Below are 16,952 nucleotides of genomic sequence, written 5' to 3'. Positions count from 1 at the left end.
TCACCTGCTTTGCTCAGCCTCATCTTGTTTTTAGGAAGGAAAGATACCTAAATGTATCATGACATTTCTCATCTAAAAGCAGAGGCTGCCTGCTATGGCCAGCAGTCAACAGAACCCTTTCATTATTTTTGCTGCAAATTAGGAAGAAGGAGAAAAGGTCCATAAGCATCGCCCCTCCCCGTCAGCGCCCATATCTCCTAGCGGTGGAGGCTGTGAGTCCTGGGAGCACAGGGGACCCAGGGGCCTAGTGGAGAAGAGGGCAGTACAGTGAAGGGAAATGAGCAGACTAAAATGCAAAGCCTTAGAAGACAGACAGAATCAAGTGATCCTAGGGCTCCAACTTCATGTCAGTTGGGACAGAGTTGGCACCCAAAAAGAAAAGGCTATGTCTTCAGGGCATATGGGTAGAGAGGGCACTGGTCAGCTTGCCTTGATGACCTAAACCTGTAACGCCCAGGTCATGACCTTCAACACTGTCTTATAGATAACACTTTAAACTCTCAATGCCCTAACTAATCACTGTGGTTACTTTACTCCATCAAATTCTGTGGCCGACCCACTCCTCCTAGATTTGCCCCACAAACTCCTCTTCGAGCCTGAGAGCGTATCTGAATTGCTCTGAGAAGAATCATCTTTTGTCTGGATTGTTCTTTATATTGTTCTAGAGTGTATGCATTTTCCCCAAGAAGTGTCCATTTCCCAGTCAGTTCTATTCTTTTAAGTAGGACTTTATTCTGCCAAATTAGATTCTTCCTGATAATTCTTTCTGATTTAAAAACAAAAGAAATCTGTTGGTTTACCGGCAGATGCTTCAAGTTTATGACTACACACGTATCAAGGATGTGAAAACTGAGGAGAACCCTGGCTGGTCTGGCCAGCTACTGTTAGTGGATGAGGGCGGAACTCGCAGGTCTAATCTGCAGCAAACCCTCTATCATTCGAGGTGAAAGAGTCAACACAGAAGAAACGTCAGGACAGTTTGGACCCTCTCCATATTAGACTTGTTTGGATCCCCAAGAGCAGATAAAAATGATTGCCTTTTGCCTGAAATCACCGAGATGAAGTATAGAACACTAATATAGTCTGATACAGAGAATCCGCAAGGAGAAAGGGACAAGTCCAAGTTAAAAGTCCTGACTTTGCTGAGCACTTGTTTTCCAAGACAAGGTTTCTCTGTGTAGATCAGGCTGCCCTAGATTCACTTTGTGGAACTCATGGAGATCCACCTGTGTCTGCCTCCAGAGTGCTGGGATTACAGGTGCCCCCACGCCTAGGGACTAGTAGCTTCTTTTTCTTCTTAATTAAATCTTTGAAATTAATCTTTAAAACTTCATTTTTGAGACTACATTCTTCCCGTGATCTCTACCTCATGAGCATGAGCATCCTCCATTCTCAGCCTGCCGAGTAGGACTAAGGACAGGCATGTGTCACTATGCTCGGCTCTTAGGATGGAGGCTACAAATGTTTTCTTATTAAGAACACAGCCAAGAACATGAAAACTACCCAGAAAGAGGCATTCTAGCATTGAAGAGCAGAGAAGGTGATTCAACTCTATTATATGGCCCATCAAGACTGTCTGACAGACCCAGGCATCCTTAGAGCTCTCTGTAGGCTGTCACTCTAAAGGTGTGCCTGGGCGGAGCCGGAACCCTAAAGCAGCCAGCTCTCTCCCAATATATCAATCCCTGGGATGGCTAACAAACTCTCCTATGAATCCAAGTATTCTAGCAGTTCCACGGAGAGCAACAGCAACTGTACTTTAGAAGAAGGCCACGCATCCAGGCAGCCTGCCTTCCGCTCTGCAAGCAGAGGAGGAAGCAATAGACAGCGTCCTGGGCGGAGCTCTTCTGTAATGTCTCCAGGTCCACTGTGGCCTGCCTGTACACACAGTTGTAAGATGTCCTCTGTTCTGCAGTATTCCAATCCTCTCTCCACCCAGGGTACTGTTAGAAAGCACGTCAGCCTCAGAATACAGACAGTGGCTGCAGCATGTAATTTGTTTCTTTTTTTGGGAAAATGACCCTCAGAAGTGACAGAAGAACTTTCTCCTACTGCAAAGGAGGACTTTGCAGTCTTTGACTTTGCAGGACGTAGTCTTCCCCAAAGACTCCCCTGACCTACAGGGTATTTAAAGTAAATAGTGCTAGAAACCCCACCTCTCTCTCTCTCTCTCTCTAGTTCTGGCTGTCCTTGAACTCAGAGATCTGCCTGCTGCTTCCCTGTTGCTGGGATTAAATGTATGCCTGCTACACCCAGCTAATATATCTCTTTCAGGCATTTAATGCCACTAAAGAACTTTCTGCCTAAATAAAAAGATGTCATCTGGTCAGGCACAGTGGTGCACCCCTGTAATCCCAGCACTCGGGAGGCAGAGGCAGGTGGATCTCTGAGTTCGAGGCCAGCCTGGTCTACAAAGTGAGTCCAGGACAGCCAGGGCTACACAGAGAAACCCTGTTTCCAAAAACTGAAACAACACAACCCCCCTCCCAAACAAACCAACCAACCCCAAAAGATGTTATCTATTTACCCTTTTGCCAGGACTTTTAAATAACAGTTTCTCCCATGTCATAGAAACTTAATTTGTCTTGCTTAATTAAAGAAACATCACACACAGTCTCACAGATCAGGCTGGTCCTCCTCTTTGACCCAGGCAGACTTCTGAGGCACTTCCCTGAGAAGCTCAGGTCCTGGCTACTGACTCCCAGAGCCTGCTAAAGGAGATCCAAAGAGCTGGGCTGGACCCATAAGTTTTTCATATTTCTATGAACTTTATCCATTTTGTTTATTTAGGATAGTCACCAATATCCATGAAGACAAAGAGCTAGGAAAGAAGGGCAGGGTGGGGTCTTGTTACTGGATAAACCCAGCTGTCTGCCACATATAACAAGAAGCAGAACCCACAGGCCCACACAGAAGAGCGCCTTCATCACAGGCTGCTGTCTACCCTGGAACAGGTGACATGGCTGCGCCTCTTTGGATGGAGTCAGCGCATTCCACCCTCCCCGAGGGTCTCTGCTGCAGTCAAGATCAACAACCTACCCTATCCTCCAGGACAGCAAAGGAGGGAAATGCCCCACAGCAAATTCTGAAGTTATGTCTCAGCAAGTCTCCTCTTAGCAAAACAGCTAATTTCTTAAAAGTACTATGATTAAGTAGCCATTATTGTGGCACTTTCCTTCAGAGAATCTCAAGAATCCCATTAGTGAAAGGAATCCAAGGCCCCTAGATTTTCCCAGGCACCAACTGCCAAAAACTCCAACCCATCTCAATCTCTTTCTAAAGGGTTTGCTGCCAGCTATATCAGGAAGGTTTAAGTGGAAACAGGGAATACATTCAATAAAATATTCATGATCTTTTACCATTAGCATCTTGGACTCCAGTAAGTGCTCCGACGGCTGCTGCGGTTTCTCCAGACAGGACGATCTGTCCCCCGCCTTGTAAGGTGGCTTCAGCCAGTGTGGCGACAGCGTGGGCAGCGGCTTCACTGTGGGCACAGAACAGGACAGAGGGGGAAATGCAAGGTGAGTCAGGGCGCGATAGTGTCTTTCTGGCCCTTTGGGCTCCCCGGTGCTACACACAAGGGCTAATGGGTTAGAGCCAAGAGCAATTTCACCGATAATAAACAGCTAGAGCCTTACATCCTTCCAAAGCTAACGAAGTTTTCTTTAAACCGAGAGAATGAGTGCGTGATGACAGAAGGCGCTCATCAGTCCTTTCTTATTGGTACCAACTGAGTGTCTGCAAACCAAAGTGGAAGTGTCTCATCCATATCACACAAAACCGTATGGCTGTCAAACTCAAGGTTTCCTTTTTCTCTTTATGGTAACGTTAGGCAGAAGCTGTCCTTTTACGCCAAAGAGGATGATGACCCGAGGAGTCAGCCACCTGGACTTGCTGTCTGACCAATATTAAACAGCACCACAGTTCACACACACCTCTCAAACACGAGGCAATGCTGGCTGCTGATCTTGCCTCACTCACATGCAATGCAGACAGCACTAAAAATGGAGTCAGCATTGGAAGCCACTGCAGTTGAGTCCGGACTTGTGAAATTTGACGAAATTTTATAAACTCCCTTTCCTGCAATGCCAGCGCTGCCCAGAGCAGAGACATCTGTTTAAAGCAAGCACTTCCTGCTACAGTTTGGGTGCCATTTTCCCTTCTCCTTGTTATCTGCTTCTGCCATAGAAATGAGCATTCATTTTTCTTGACTTGATAACGTCATATACTGTAAAATATACTATTATTTTAATGTGCCAATAAGGAAGAAAATTCCTAAAGATGTTAAGACTAAAATTTAGCATCTAAATTGCAGTAATTTTAAAAACAAAACAAACAACCCACAGGAATTTCAGATATCAGCTGACAACTTGGGTTTCTGGAAAAACAAACAAACAAACAAACAAACAAGCAGGCTCCAGTGGGGACTGGTGAGCAGGAACTGGCTGGTGTAGGCACATCTCAGACTACGCCAATGCACACCCTATTAAATACAATTCTTTACATCTAAGAAGCTCAACAGATCAAGCAACGAGTATAGTAATTCCCCAGGGCAGACAGGCAGGCCCAACAGACACAAGATTCTCCCCTTTGTACAAAATTTGCTTTTGGAACTCAAGTTCTCTGACTTCCAATGGAACCAGGCCTGCATGTGGCATGTATACATACATGCACGCAAAATACCAACTCACATAAAATAAATACATCTAAAAAAGTGTTTTTAATTACTTAAAAATGTAAATACGGTTGGTGGTGGCACATGCTTTTAATCTCAGCATTTGGGAAGCAGAGGCAGGTGGATCGCTGTGAGTTCCAGCCTGTCTCATTTAGAGTGAATTCCAGGACAGACAAGACTACACAGAGAAGCCCAGTTTCAAAACAAAAACAAAAACAACAAAAAGTAAACATGGATTAAAATGTTCCTAAGCTACTACTCTATAAATTTAATCAAAATCCATTTTCAAACCAGAATGGTTCCCATCAGTGTACATGTGTTGGCCAGAGTTCACCCATGAGGTGAGGCTGGCTGGCCAGTGAGCCCCAGGAATCTGCTGTCTCTACCTCCCCAGAGTTGCTGAGATACAAAAGCAAGCTGCACGCTCCGTGGCTGGGGATGAGGGCCCAGCTCCCTGCTGCCCAGCATGCCACTAACTAAGCTATCTCTAAGTCCCCATCAGCCTTTTAGCTGTAGATACCTAGTATTTACCCCCAGACAGGGTTTGCTTGTGTGGCTGCTGGAACTCAGAGACCTGCCTGCCTCTGCCTGCTGCCTGCTGGGATTAAGCATACACTCTACAGGAGAGAGTACAGTCCTTACCCACTGTAGGTAAGGACATGCTATGTCACCACCCCATGTTAGTAGATCAATGTCAAGCCATATGTTAAAACAACACTGTATCTTAATAATATCTGTAGTGGTATTTTCAGCTTATAGAAAACTTGTAAGAATAACACTTCCTGTAAATATGTTTATTTGTTATCAGTTAAAAATAAAAAAAAGAAAGAATGAACTTTATTTTAAAATATGGTTTATTTTTTCCCCTTCCTTCTTCCTGCCCTTGCTGTCTTGTTTGTTTGAGACAGGCTTTGCTGGTGCGCAGCCCTGGCTGACCTGGAACTTCTCGTCAATCTCCAGCCTCTGAGCGCTGGGGCAAGCAAGGCTGTGCTCCACCATGTTCTTTATTCTGTGTACAGAGTTCTGCCTGCATGGACACCTGCACACCAGCAGAGGGCAGCAGATCTCACTACAGATGGCAGGGAGCCACCATGTGGGTGCTGGGATTGAACTCAGGACAGGACCTTTTGGAAGAACAGTCAGTGCTCTTAACCTCTAAGCCATCCCTCCAGCCAAACATGTTCTTTTTCATGTCTTTTTAAAGCAGTCTCTACAGCTAAAGAAGGGGACATTCTAAGTTCCCTGGAAAGAAATGGCTAGCTCCTCACACTGCTCAGTGGACACAGGAAACAACGCAAAGTAGGTTTCTCTTAAGGCAAATGTAGGCCAGTGCACAAATCCTAGCACGTGTCTCTGTGCAGGGGCACTGGGGGCTTGAGAAGCATCTTTGCAGAAGGGCCTGTTTAAGAGGGCCTGCAGGCACAGAAGAACCTGAGCAATGAAGCGAGGCGTCAAAGTGATTAGGTGTGATGGCATCACTTTCTTTCCCAGCTGCACATCTACATTAAAGTGCTGGCTAGTTGCTTTGTTTCTGGTGTGTGTGAGTGATGCTCTGCTCTTTATTTGTTCTGTGAACACAGCTTTGAGTTTCTAGTACCAGACACTTTTGCGGAGCCCCTTTGGGTTGTTACAATGCCAGGGTGGGCTGAGACCCTGCAACCTTGGCCCTGTCCTGACCTGCTGTAAAAAGTCTTTCTAGTGTACTTGAAAAGCAGGTCTGTCCTGCAGCTGTCCCAGCCCTCCCCCTCTGGTGGAGGAAGGCACCTGTGCCTTCCTGGGCTGGTCTGCCTTCCCCCAGCTCGCTTCGCCCGTCTCATCCTGAGTCCACACCGCACCTGCTGTCTACAGTGCAGCAGGGTGCAGGTGGTTCTAGAGAAGCAGGCTTGTTCATCTGCACCTGAGCCACAACTGGGGCAGATGATGACACAACCTTGTTACCACAGCAACAAAGACCCGAAATCTCTGTATTTTCATCAAGACGTCTTTCAACGGTGAGTTCTGTGGGAATAAAGGGTTCTGCTGTGTCTCACGCACAGTGACTCACTCACTCAGTAAGGGACTGTCTTAGACCAACCCCCCTGCCAAAGCCGTCCACCTGGGAGGTTACAGCTTGCTTTGCTGGCCCGCCTGGCTTCTGTTGGAAGTTGTAACACATCACCCAGGACACTCTGGGGCACTGGACTATGTGATTGCAAACAGATTGCAACATCTCCTCGCTCCTCCCTCAAGCCACAGAGAAGCACACTCTCCTTTCTGGAGTAAACACCGCACAGCCTCAGCTGCATCTGAGCTCTGCTAACAAGCCCTCAGGGGATGCCACTGTGCTCACTGCCCTTAGACATAGCTTATCCTTGAAGCAAAGGGAGCCAGAGAACACTTCAGATTTTCCACTCTGAGCAGGTTCCCAGGGCACCACAGCTCGCTGGGAGTCAGGTGCATCTATAGTGACGGCTTGTTACCCAGAAAGGAGCAGTAAGGGCACCAGGCTGGAGGTGGGGGTTCTTCCTGCTCTCAGCAAGTTTATCTGAGTGGTTCTGAAAAGCACACTCGTCAGTGGGCTGCAGAGATTCACAGTAAGTGTGAGAGGACATGGGTGAGCACAGGCCTGTGTCTCAGTCATGGAGTCTGACCAACCATGTCTTAGCCATGACTTCCTTCACAATCACTGGTTTCCAAGCTTTAGCGAAGCGAAGCTGAGCTCTGGACTGGTTTTAGAGCACGCCCCACTACCATCAATTCTGACTAGTCCAATCTTAAAACACAACTTGAACCCTGGGCCTCACACATGTCAGGCTCTCCCACTGGTCTAGCCCCATAGCCTCTTGAAGCATAATTTAAATAAGATGAGCCCACACCTACAATTGTAGTACTCAGGAGCCTAAGCCAGGAGGATCACCATATTCAAGGCCAGCCCGGGGTACACAGTGAGAATCCCTAAAAGAAAGAGAGGGGAGAGGAAGGTGAAAAAGGAAGAGAGGCAGAAAGGAAAGAAGACAGATTTAATTCCATAAGTGTTACCATGAACGAGCTGGCATGCCTATGAGAGTTTTATGCACATGGTCTCGCTGGTTTGAGTCTGTTCATGAGCATTAGCCTACAATAACAAAGAGGAAACTAAGACTAGGGGTTAGTTTCTAGGGGCAAATGGCTAACACCTGGTTAGCGGGATTCAAACCAGAAGTCTATGTGACCCCAGAACCCTCACCGCCACACTGGACAGCCCCATAAGCACACTGCACGCAAATGCACTTACCCTCTCCAGCCGTCCAGCCATCCCAACCTAAGCTTTTTTTTTAAAAAGGCAGTTTAATAACAACAACAAAAAGGTGTTTCCACTCTACATGTCAGCTGATTTCTGTATTCGGGGAAGGTAGGTCCCTCTCTGGATTTCTATGGTGCTCACTGTCAGAGCCCACAATTTACCAGTCAGGAACTTTCTGGCACCACCTCTTAGGTGGCTCACTGAAATCAGTCTCCTCAGTGAGAGCGGGGTTTCTGTGAGAGCAAAGACTGTGTGCTTCTCTACGCACAACACCTAGTCAGAGTGCTGGCTCGCCGTGGAGGTCAAGGCCGTGCGACACTAATGGCTGCACACACGATTCGCAGCAGCCCTGACCACATGCTGGGCGCTGATCCAAGGATCTCACCGCAAGAGATTTCTTCAGTTCTCACAACACTTCCTCAAGGCAGGAGTTACTGTCAGTCTATAGAAAAAGAAAGCCTGGGTGCTGACAGCTTAAGTAAACGGATCAGCCGGCTAGCAAGTGACAGGGCAGAGTGACTTTAAGGTCCCTGTTAGTAAAATTTCCTGGGTTTGCTGAAAATAAAATTGTGCCAAGAATAAAGAATAAAATGGGATCAAGAGGGAGGACTTTGACTAAAATGCTCAATCCCCATCCCAAAGGGCAAAGAGGATGGACATCAGAATAAGAAGAAAACAGGAAACAAGTTAGGAACCTGCCACAGAGGGCCTCTGAAAGGCTCTGCCCTGCAGACTATCAAAGCAGATGCTCAGACTTATGGCCAACTGTCAGGCAATGTGCATGGAATCTTATAAAAGAAGTGGGAAATAGTAAGATCTGGAGAGGACAGGAACTCAACAAGGAGAGCAACAGAACCAGAAAATTTGAACACGGGGTATTTCCTGAGACTGATATTCCAGCCAAGTACCATGCATGGAGATAACCTAGAACCCCTGCACAGATGTAGCCCATGGTAGTTCAGTGTCCAAGTGGGTACCCTAGTAATGGGAACAGGGACTGTTTCTGACATGAACTTATTGTGCTGCTCTTTGATCACCTCCCCCTGAGGGGGAAGCAGCCTTACTAGGCCATAGAAGATGACAATGCAACCATTCCTGATGAGAGCTGATAGACTAAGATCAGAAGGACAGAAAGGGGGACCTCCCCTATCAGTGGACTTGGGGAGGGGCATGCGTGAAGAAGGGGGAGGGAGGGTGGGATCGGGAGGGGAGGAGGGAGGGGCTCATGGGGGGGATACAGAGTGAATAAAGTGTAAAAAGAATAAAATGGGGACGGCCTTTCCGGTCAATAGTCGGCGGGCAGTAGCCAGAAGGCAGCATGCAATTGTTTTGGAAAAGGCCTCCCTCTTCCTGTAGTGTGCGCTTCCTAAGTATTCCTGAATAGAAAGCTCAGTCTCTCCTGGTGAGGGCCGATCAGAAAGCACGGCACTGTAGCTGGGTATTAGAATGTGCCTAAAGCGCACAAGCCCTGGGAGCTCCACCCACGGCTGCAGAGAGCCGCCGACGCAGCCTGCAGGGTCTTAGCCTGACGATGTCCCTGTGAGCTGAGGACAGACCTGCAATCCCATTCACCCCACCCCTGCCTCCACCTGTTGAGGGCCATGGTGACAGTGGCTCCTTGTTGCATCTCCTGAGAAGCTGCCACAGCGGCTTCTGCCAGCGATGCTACCGCCTGGGTGGCCTCTGATGCTTGCGTCGTCTGGATGGTCATTTCACCTCCCTGTAAAGTGGCCCAATTTTGTTCCACCTGAGGCAGAAAGGACAGGATTGTCAAAAATCAAAGTGTAACACTGCTGTTTTCAGTCACATGAGTGCAGAGAACATGGCCTATACGATGTCTGGGCACGGCTTCATCACACTCTATCTTGTGCAAAAGGGGCTGTTTAATTTGAATCAGAGGTGAAGAGCACTGGCTGCTCTTCCAGAGCTCCTGAGTTCAATTCCCAGCAACCACAGGGTGGTTCACAACCATCTGTAATGAGATCTGGTGGCCTCTTCTGGAGTGCAGGAATACAGAACACTCATACATAAAATAAACAAATTAAAATAAATTTGAATCTGATTTTGTCTGTATCCAAAAGTTCTGGAAGCACATGAGAGAAATCACTGAAAATACTTTGAGTAAGTATGGCAACACAAGCCTATAATCCCAGCATTCAGGAGGTTCCTACGTTCCACGTCAGCCTGGGCTACACAGAAAGACCTTGTCAAGAAAGACAGGAAGGGAAGGAGGCAGGGAAAGATGGATGGGGGGAAGCAAAGAAAACTTGTTGGATTTGGATGGGAGGCAGAGGGCAGGCTTGGCACCACCTACTTCTTAGCAGTGCTTTCCGTGGCTGTGCTGGCTTGAGCCTATCGCTCTTCCCTTCCCGTGGGTAACAGAATGTGCCTGCATGTTCATGTGTTCTAGAGGCCCTCTAGAGAGGGCTCTGAGCCCAGGAGGTAAAGCAATTCTGATGTCCTACTGCCTTGCTGACAGAAACTCGCTGTGCTGAGGCCTTTCAAATGGTGGCTCCTCTTCTGTCTAGCTAGAGTGAGCCACAGTAGCCATGTCATGTCTTCAAAACTCAGGGCCTGGAATGCTTGCATCTTTGTATGAGACATGCCCCCATCCCGAATCCTCTGCTTTTACTTGCAGGCCTGTGGCCCGAACCCAGGGCTATTACTCTTCTGGAAGGCGCTCAGAAGGCAGCTGCCTGCACTACACTGGGGCCCCTCTTCTCCCAGTGCTGGCTCGCCATGGGTCCCCCACCCGCTGTGGTCCCTTAGGGACGAGTGTGGTTTACTGCGTGTGTCTGCTGGACAGTCATTCACTGAATGTGTAGGTGGAGAGCGTGCGCCTCTATTTTCTGTATTTCAGCTGAACTGGTATTTATTAAAAACCTACCGAAGCGTGCCATGCAATTCCAAACCCATTACACATGCTGGCATCACGCTTTAAATTCACATCTTTAATGTCTTTGTACTTTGGTCGTTTTTAAATCTTTGTCCAGTGGAATTAAATATACCATTATCACCAGTTATCATTCTATTTTTCTGACATCCAATGAACTCAACAAGACCAGTACCCACTGGTGGCCACTGTACAATAGAATTAATTCTTAAGCCAATTGCACATTAAATAAATTACATACCTTAAAATCAACACACACAGTTTACTTTTACAGCTTTAACGCTAAATTCTAAACATCCATATAATTGGTACCATGTCTCTGAACAACTTACCTTTTTTTCTTTGCAACTGCTTGGATTGCCTATGCTCAGCATGGGAGCCCCCAAATGGTCTTTTTTGTAAAAGTATTGAAGGGATAATTGTTTTTATTGTGTTTTATACAAAATACTGTATTACACGTGTAAAATTCCAAGTTTCCAACATGTCAGTTTGGGTTGTAGTGATCCATGAATTTTAACTGTTAAATTAACATCTACAAACTGTCAGGTCTGATTGATATTAAATGGCTGAGATAACGCAAGGCTGCTGCTCATCCTCTGGGCCCGTCCTCCTTCCTTACCCTCGCGCTGTCCCAACAGGGGCATAGAAAGCCTTCTCTTACCTCTCCATCAGCCACAGCGGAGTAGTTCACTTGGGCAACAGTGACTGTGGTCGGCAGCTCGGAAGCGTCAGCTAGCGTGGCCACCGTTGCCCCCGTGCCAACCTACGGAGACCAGAAGGTAAGTGTCAGCGGGTAGACTTCTGCCTGGCCCTTACACACAAGCTAAACTCTCTGAGCCCCGGATGCGGCAGAATGTGCCTTCTGACGTGACGGCATTCACTACAATCATCTTAGGTTCAGAACGTGCTGTAGCCAAAGCAGCATCAGGAGAGCGCCGAGACTCTCTCCCAGCGCTGGGTGCAACCAACACTGCACTAGCCCGCCGGCTTCGGACTCCTCACCTGTCAACCACAGAGCCGCACCTCAGGAGAGGCATCTCCCTGGCCTCTGCTCTCCTTCTTCCTCCCTCCCTCTCTCCTTTCCTCCCCAAACCCTCCTCTCTGTTTTTTTCTGGTGCTTTGCTGGGAAGTGTCCCAGAAGCTACTCATATCTCTGAATTAAACAAAATGCAGCCACTGTAAACTATGGCTCAAAGGCTGGAGATGAGATGTGGCCACGTGGCCGGGTACCTTCTCTGGGTGAGGCCATTGGCCCCATTCCACGCGCCACAATAAAGTGAAATGAGAAATAAATGGAACGCTGTTTAGAAAATAAATGCAGGTACAGAGAGAGCCAGAGCAGCTGTGTGATGCTCTGAGGACAGCGGGTGCGAGGTGACATGCCCTGACCACATCCTCTCACCTGGATGAGTGACACGGTGCCATCAGGGTTGCTGAAGGTCTGCACTACGGTCTGCGAGGGCACCAGATGGGCTATGCTGTGTGTGGTGGTGGCCTGAGTTTGCGTTTGCTGGTCTTCGAAAGCGTATAAAAGGTCCTCCCGCCCATGCTGCTTGTAACAATTTTTAACTATGGTCCGTAATGCCTGGGTCCATGAAACCTGTCACCAAAAGACCAAGAAAGCACAATAAGCCACAGAGCTTTGCTATCTACGAGCTGTATTCATCCCACCTCTTAGGATTTCCACAGAATTATCCTGGAACAAAGAAACTGACGGTTTCCCCAGCCTTCCTTCAAAGGTCTGATCCAAACTCTCAAATTTCTCAGAAGAAACAACACTCTGACCAAGAAGTATACAGTAAGCCTCGTAATAAGCTTCCAGACAAAACCCAACAGGCGTGTAGAAAAAGGAAGGAGCGTGCCCTAGTCCAGCCCAAGCGCTGTAACTAACGCACCCTGGCGCACTCCCCTCCTACCGTACAGCGGCTTCAACAGCGACTCCTTCCAGTTTTTCTATGTATACAGGTATGTACATGTGCATGTAAGCATATCTGTGCGCGTGCCCCACATGCGTGATGGTATCCACGGTGGCCAGCAGAGAGTGTCGGATCCCTGGAGCTAGAGTTACATGTGTTGTGAGCCACCCAACATGAGTGCTAGCAACTCAACTCAGGTCTTCTGCAAGACCAGCAAGCACTCTTAACCACTATCTATCTCTCTAGCTCCTCACCAGTCATTATTTTTGTTGTCCAAGCTGGCCTTGAACTAGAGATGCTCGTTTCAGCCTCCTGAGGGCTGTAGTTACGAAGTGTGCCACCAGACCCCACTCAGCGGCGATTCTTGCTCATCAGACATTAGACCATTTCTAAGCTAAAGGACTAATATTCCAACTTCAAGTTTCTCTGGCTTAAAGTAGCTATGAAGAAATGAAGCGTAAATTCAGTTTTTCCTGATCTTTCTGTGTAGAGTGACGGAATAATGAACAGGAAGGACCATACACCAGAAAACACTGCAAATTCTCTGGAGGGGCAGGGCTGACTCCTTTAAATGTTCTGAGGCTTTGTAGCAAAGAAGCAGTGACAGACTGCAGGCTACTGACTGGGCAACCGAGAGGAACTTACCCTCTGCTTTTGCTCTTCTGTGCGGACATCACTGCGGACATTGGCCCATGGGATGTCCTCTGGCCACCAGACAGGCTTGCAGCTCTCTTTCCCCCAGCCCGGCTTCCCCCGGCCCGTGGAGTACTTGAGCATCTCCGGGATGAATGCGCGAAGCTGAGCCTGGAGAGAAGAGCAGGGTCAGCACAGGGACCTCAGGACCGGCACCCGGCACCTGGGCTGTGCCTGCGCCCTCACCATACCCCACGACCATGACAAAGAGCCTTCTTTACAGTGTCAGAGCACTCTAGCTGTGACTGCTGAGAGCCCATTGCTCTTATAGCTACTTCTGCTCTGTGGGTGACTGAGGAGGAGACAGCTGTTGGTTAAGAGGACCTTAAAAACTGCACTTTGTAGACCTGTTCTTAGAGGGGCAGCAATGTCCACCTCCAAACTTGGCCTCCACTCCCCGAGACACTGCTGCACTAGGGCTTATTTTCCATGTATAACTTTCATCAGCCGACGGCCTGTGTCAAGGGGCTGTCGACCCCGCTCTGGAGGCAGCAGTCAAGTAGAAAACAGAAGGCTAAAAGTGAGCAGCAGCTTGTCTGTAACTTAGATGACTCCAGAGCAGTACTTCCAGAGAATGAAAAACATCACAAACCTCAAAAGGTGCGTTACATCCACGAAGAGATGGATGCTTATAAGATATGTGAAAAATTGCTTTTTCACTAAGTAAGGTGAAAATAACCCAAGATTACTTCTACCAACTTCCCTGGAAGCTAGGCCAGTGTATACAGGTCTCAGAGGTAGATGCAGCAACTTGTCTATGTTTGAATGCTTTACTCAGCTTTGCAAAGCTAACGGAGACCAAATCAGGCTTACACCATCACCAACTGACACACTTCTTTCTTGGCGTGGGGACCAGAGAGATGGTAGTTCTGTGCTATCAACGTTCTTCAGCAAGGACGATTTGGGCCAAGAAAAGCAGTTTATCAAGTTAAAATCTTAGATCTCGCAGAGGGCAGTATCCTGCACCCACCAAGAACACATCTGGGCTGCCTCTGCACCCTAAAACCAGGAGAGAAGTATTTGGAGCAAAAAGTCAGCCTCAAGGACCTGCACAGGCTATACCTGTAACTAAAAGGTAACACAGAAAGGGTGGGGTTAGTTACCAATGAGAATGTCAACACTTTCATATGGGAGAATGTGTCCACCGGTGTACTTCTAGTTCTTCTTCTAATAAACACGGAAGCCCATTACACCAGAAGACAGTACAACCTGTTATACAGTGGGGGACCATGAATACAAATGTCCATGCTTACGTAATAAAGACACGCCTGGTTAGCCCTGTGCAGACCACGCTTCCACCGCAGTCTTAGGCCTACAGGCTATGGTGTTGCACACTCCAGGTACACTCGCTCTGAGGATCACACGGCAGGCTAACAGAGATGTGTCATCTGCAAACCTATCAGCTGCTCAGGGGTCACTCCTCCAGACATTTCAAGAAAGTCATTCTCCCCTTTATCCAAGTTTCTTGAGTGTTTTCTCAAGCCTCAGATACACAGAACAGAAAAGGGCCTATATATACTTTGTATTTCTCCACATACAAAACAGCAGCTGTCTCAAAAGCACAAATGAAATAAACTGACACTACAAACTTAAAAGTTCCCCTTTTAGTCCCATTAATAACCAGCCCCAAAAGGAGACTATTTTTAGACTGTCCCAAATAAATGCTAAGACTTTTAAAAAGACCAAGAGACCTTCTCTCTCTCAAAGCCAATAATAATAATGATAATAATAATAATGATAAGTACAGAGAAGATTCTTATATAATGCAGTCTAGCTTTGAACTTGAGGTTCCCTGCCTCAGCCTCCTCAGTGCTGGGACTACAGGTATGGCCCCTGACCAGAAAGGGTCTCTAAGTGGAAAATCAGTTATCAGCTGTCCGGCATAGAAAGAGTTGAATAATTCCTTTCCAGAATTTAACTCTGGGCCTTCACTGCCAGTTGGGTTAATTACTGGCCCTAGAGTCTGGGAGAGCAAGGTCTCAATGTGCTTGTTAAGGAAGGCTTGGCTGTGGCCCACAGGGAGACAATCAACAGGGTCTTACTTCTCAGGCTGTCCTTTAATTGGCTGGGATAAGCCTGCCTGGCTGCTCTCATTCTGACTTAGGTCTCCTTGAGCCTAGAGGCCTAGGTGAGCCAGGAAAGTTACTGCAAGCCAGCACAATAGAAAACGCTGCTCCTTCCAGAGTTCAAACGGAGAGAAAAGGGTCAGTAGCAATTAAAAGTAAGGAGTATAGGAGGATAGGAGCTGGAAAGAGGGCTGGCAGTGAGGGACAACGGCTGCTCTTCCAGGAGCCACTTTAACTCCTTGAGCCCTCATGGCAGCTCTGTTAAACGCTGCCCCATTTTATGATGCCCTCTTCTGATATCTGCAGGCTCTGCATGCACGTGGGCAGACATGCACACAAACACACAGTGGAAACGAAACCGGGCCTGGTGGCCTACGTCTGCAATCCCAGCACATGGGAGGTGGACGCAGATCAGTTCAAGGTCAACCTTAGCTACATAGCAAGTTCCAGAGCAGCCTGGACTACGTGACATCCAGTCACAAACACGCCAAACACATACACACTAGAGATGGTTTCAAAGAAAAGATTTTCTACAATGCTAACCAGCCTAACTGAAGGGCTGGAGACATGGCTCTAGGTGGTAGGACACCTCACTAGTACCGTCGAGTGATGGGTTTCAATCTAGTATCCGGATAGGTAACAGAAGGCTAAGGCACCTACATGAAGCAGTAGTTCTTACCATCCCGGAAACACACCATTCGTAAACACAGTTATTTCCTGCTATCTAGCAAATGTGTTATCAGCAACACAGTCTCGAATCCCACATGTCCCTCATTCCTTCTGTCTTCACACCAGGGATTTTTGAGGCTCCTCTCTGGTATTTAGGCTCAATTGTAAGAAAAGAACTTTCAAGTCAGGATGTCTCCTAACCCTCTACTGAAGTGGTCAGAGGATACAATCAGTCACACAAATCAGTATGTGTGAGTCATGGATCTGCAGGTTCAACCAACTGTGAAGCAAATACTCAGGGTTAAAAAAAAAAGTCACTTGTACCAACTGATCTTTTCTGTAGTTATTTCCTAGATAATTGCTTATGTGGCATTGTATTAGGTGGTATTATAGGGAATGCAGCGATAACTGACAATATATGGATTCGGATAGCTCTCATACAAGTACTATGTACCATTTTCTGTACGAGTGTGCACACCTGTGGATTTGGGTATCTGTAGTGAGTCCTCTATAAACACTGTGGACAACTGTGAAGCGAATTTAAAGAGAAAGTAGCACATTTTAAACCATGCAGAAAGGTAAGACTTCTACAGTCTACAAGAAAATTATGCTGTGGCAGAGAACACAAACTGGAGACTATCTCTCTGTACAGAGTTGGGATTATAAACCTGCATCACCATGCCTGAGACTTCATGTGGTTCTGGAGATTTGAACTCAGGTCCTCACACTTGTGGGACAAGCCCTTAACCCTCTGAGATTAACACCAGCCAGGTATTGT

General features: G+C 47.4%; 1 protein-coding gene across 6 annotated transcripts in view; it reads right to left on the bottom strand.

Annotated features, from left to right (window-relative positions):
• The window catches only part of Nrf1 (nuclear respiratory factor 1), a 61,456-nt gene that overhangs the window by 21,832 nt on the left and 22,672 nt on the right, over positions 1-16,952 (bottom strand). For all 6 annotated transcript variants that reach the window (XM_055608168.1, XM_055608167.1, XM_055608172.1 and 3 more), the window contains 5 exons: positions 13,392-13,550; positions 12,233-12,430; positions 11,492-11,593; positions 9,527-9,684; positions 3,360-3,484 (listed from right to left, as the gene is read on the bottom strand). In XM_055608168.1, coding sequence (XP_055464143.1) covers positions 3,360-3,484; positions 9,527-9,684; positions 11,492-11,593; positions 12,233-12,430; positions 13,392-13,550 — 742 coding nt within the window. The remainder of the gene's footprint in view (positions 1-3,359; positions 3,485-9,526; positions 9,685-11,491; positions 11,594-12,232; positions 12,431-13,391; positions 13,551-16,952) is intronic.

The sequence above is a fragment of the Psammomys obesus genome, unplaced genomic scaffold (genome assembly GCF_907164565.1).
Source record: "Psammomys obesus unplaced genomic scaffold, mPsaObe1.curated_primary_1811, whole genome shotgun sequence".
Lineage (NCBI taxonomy): Eukaryota > Metazoa > Chordata > Mammalia > Rodentia > Muridae > Psammomys > Psammomys obesus.
The sequence above is the reverse complement of the archived record's forward strand: the minus strand, read 5'-3'. Positions and strand labels throughout refer to the sequence as shown.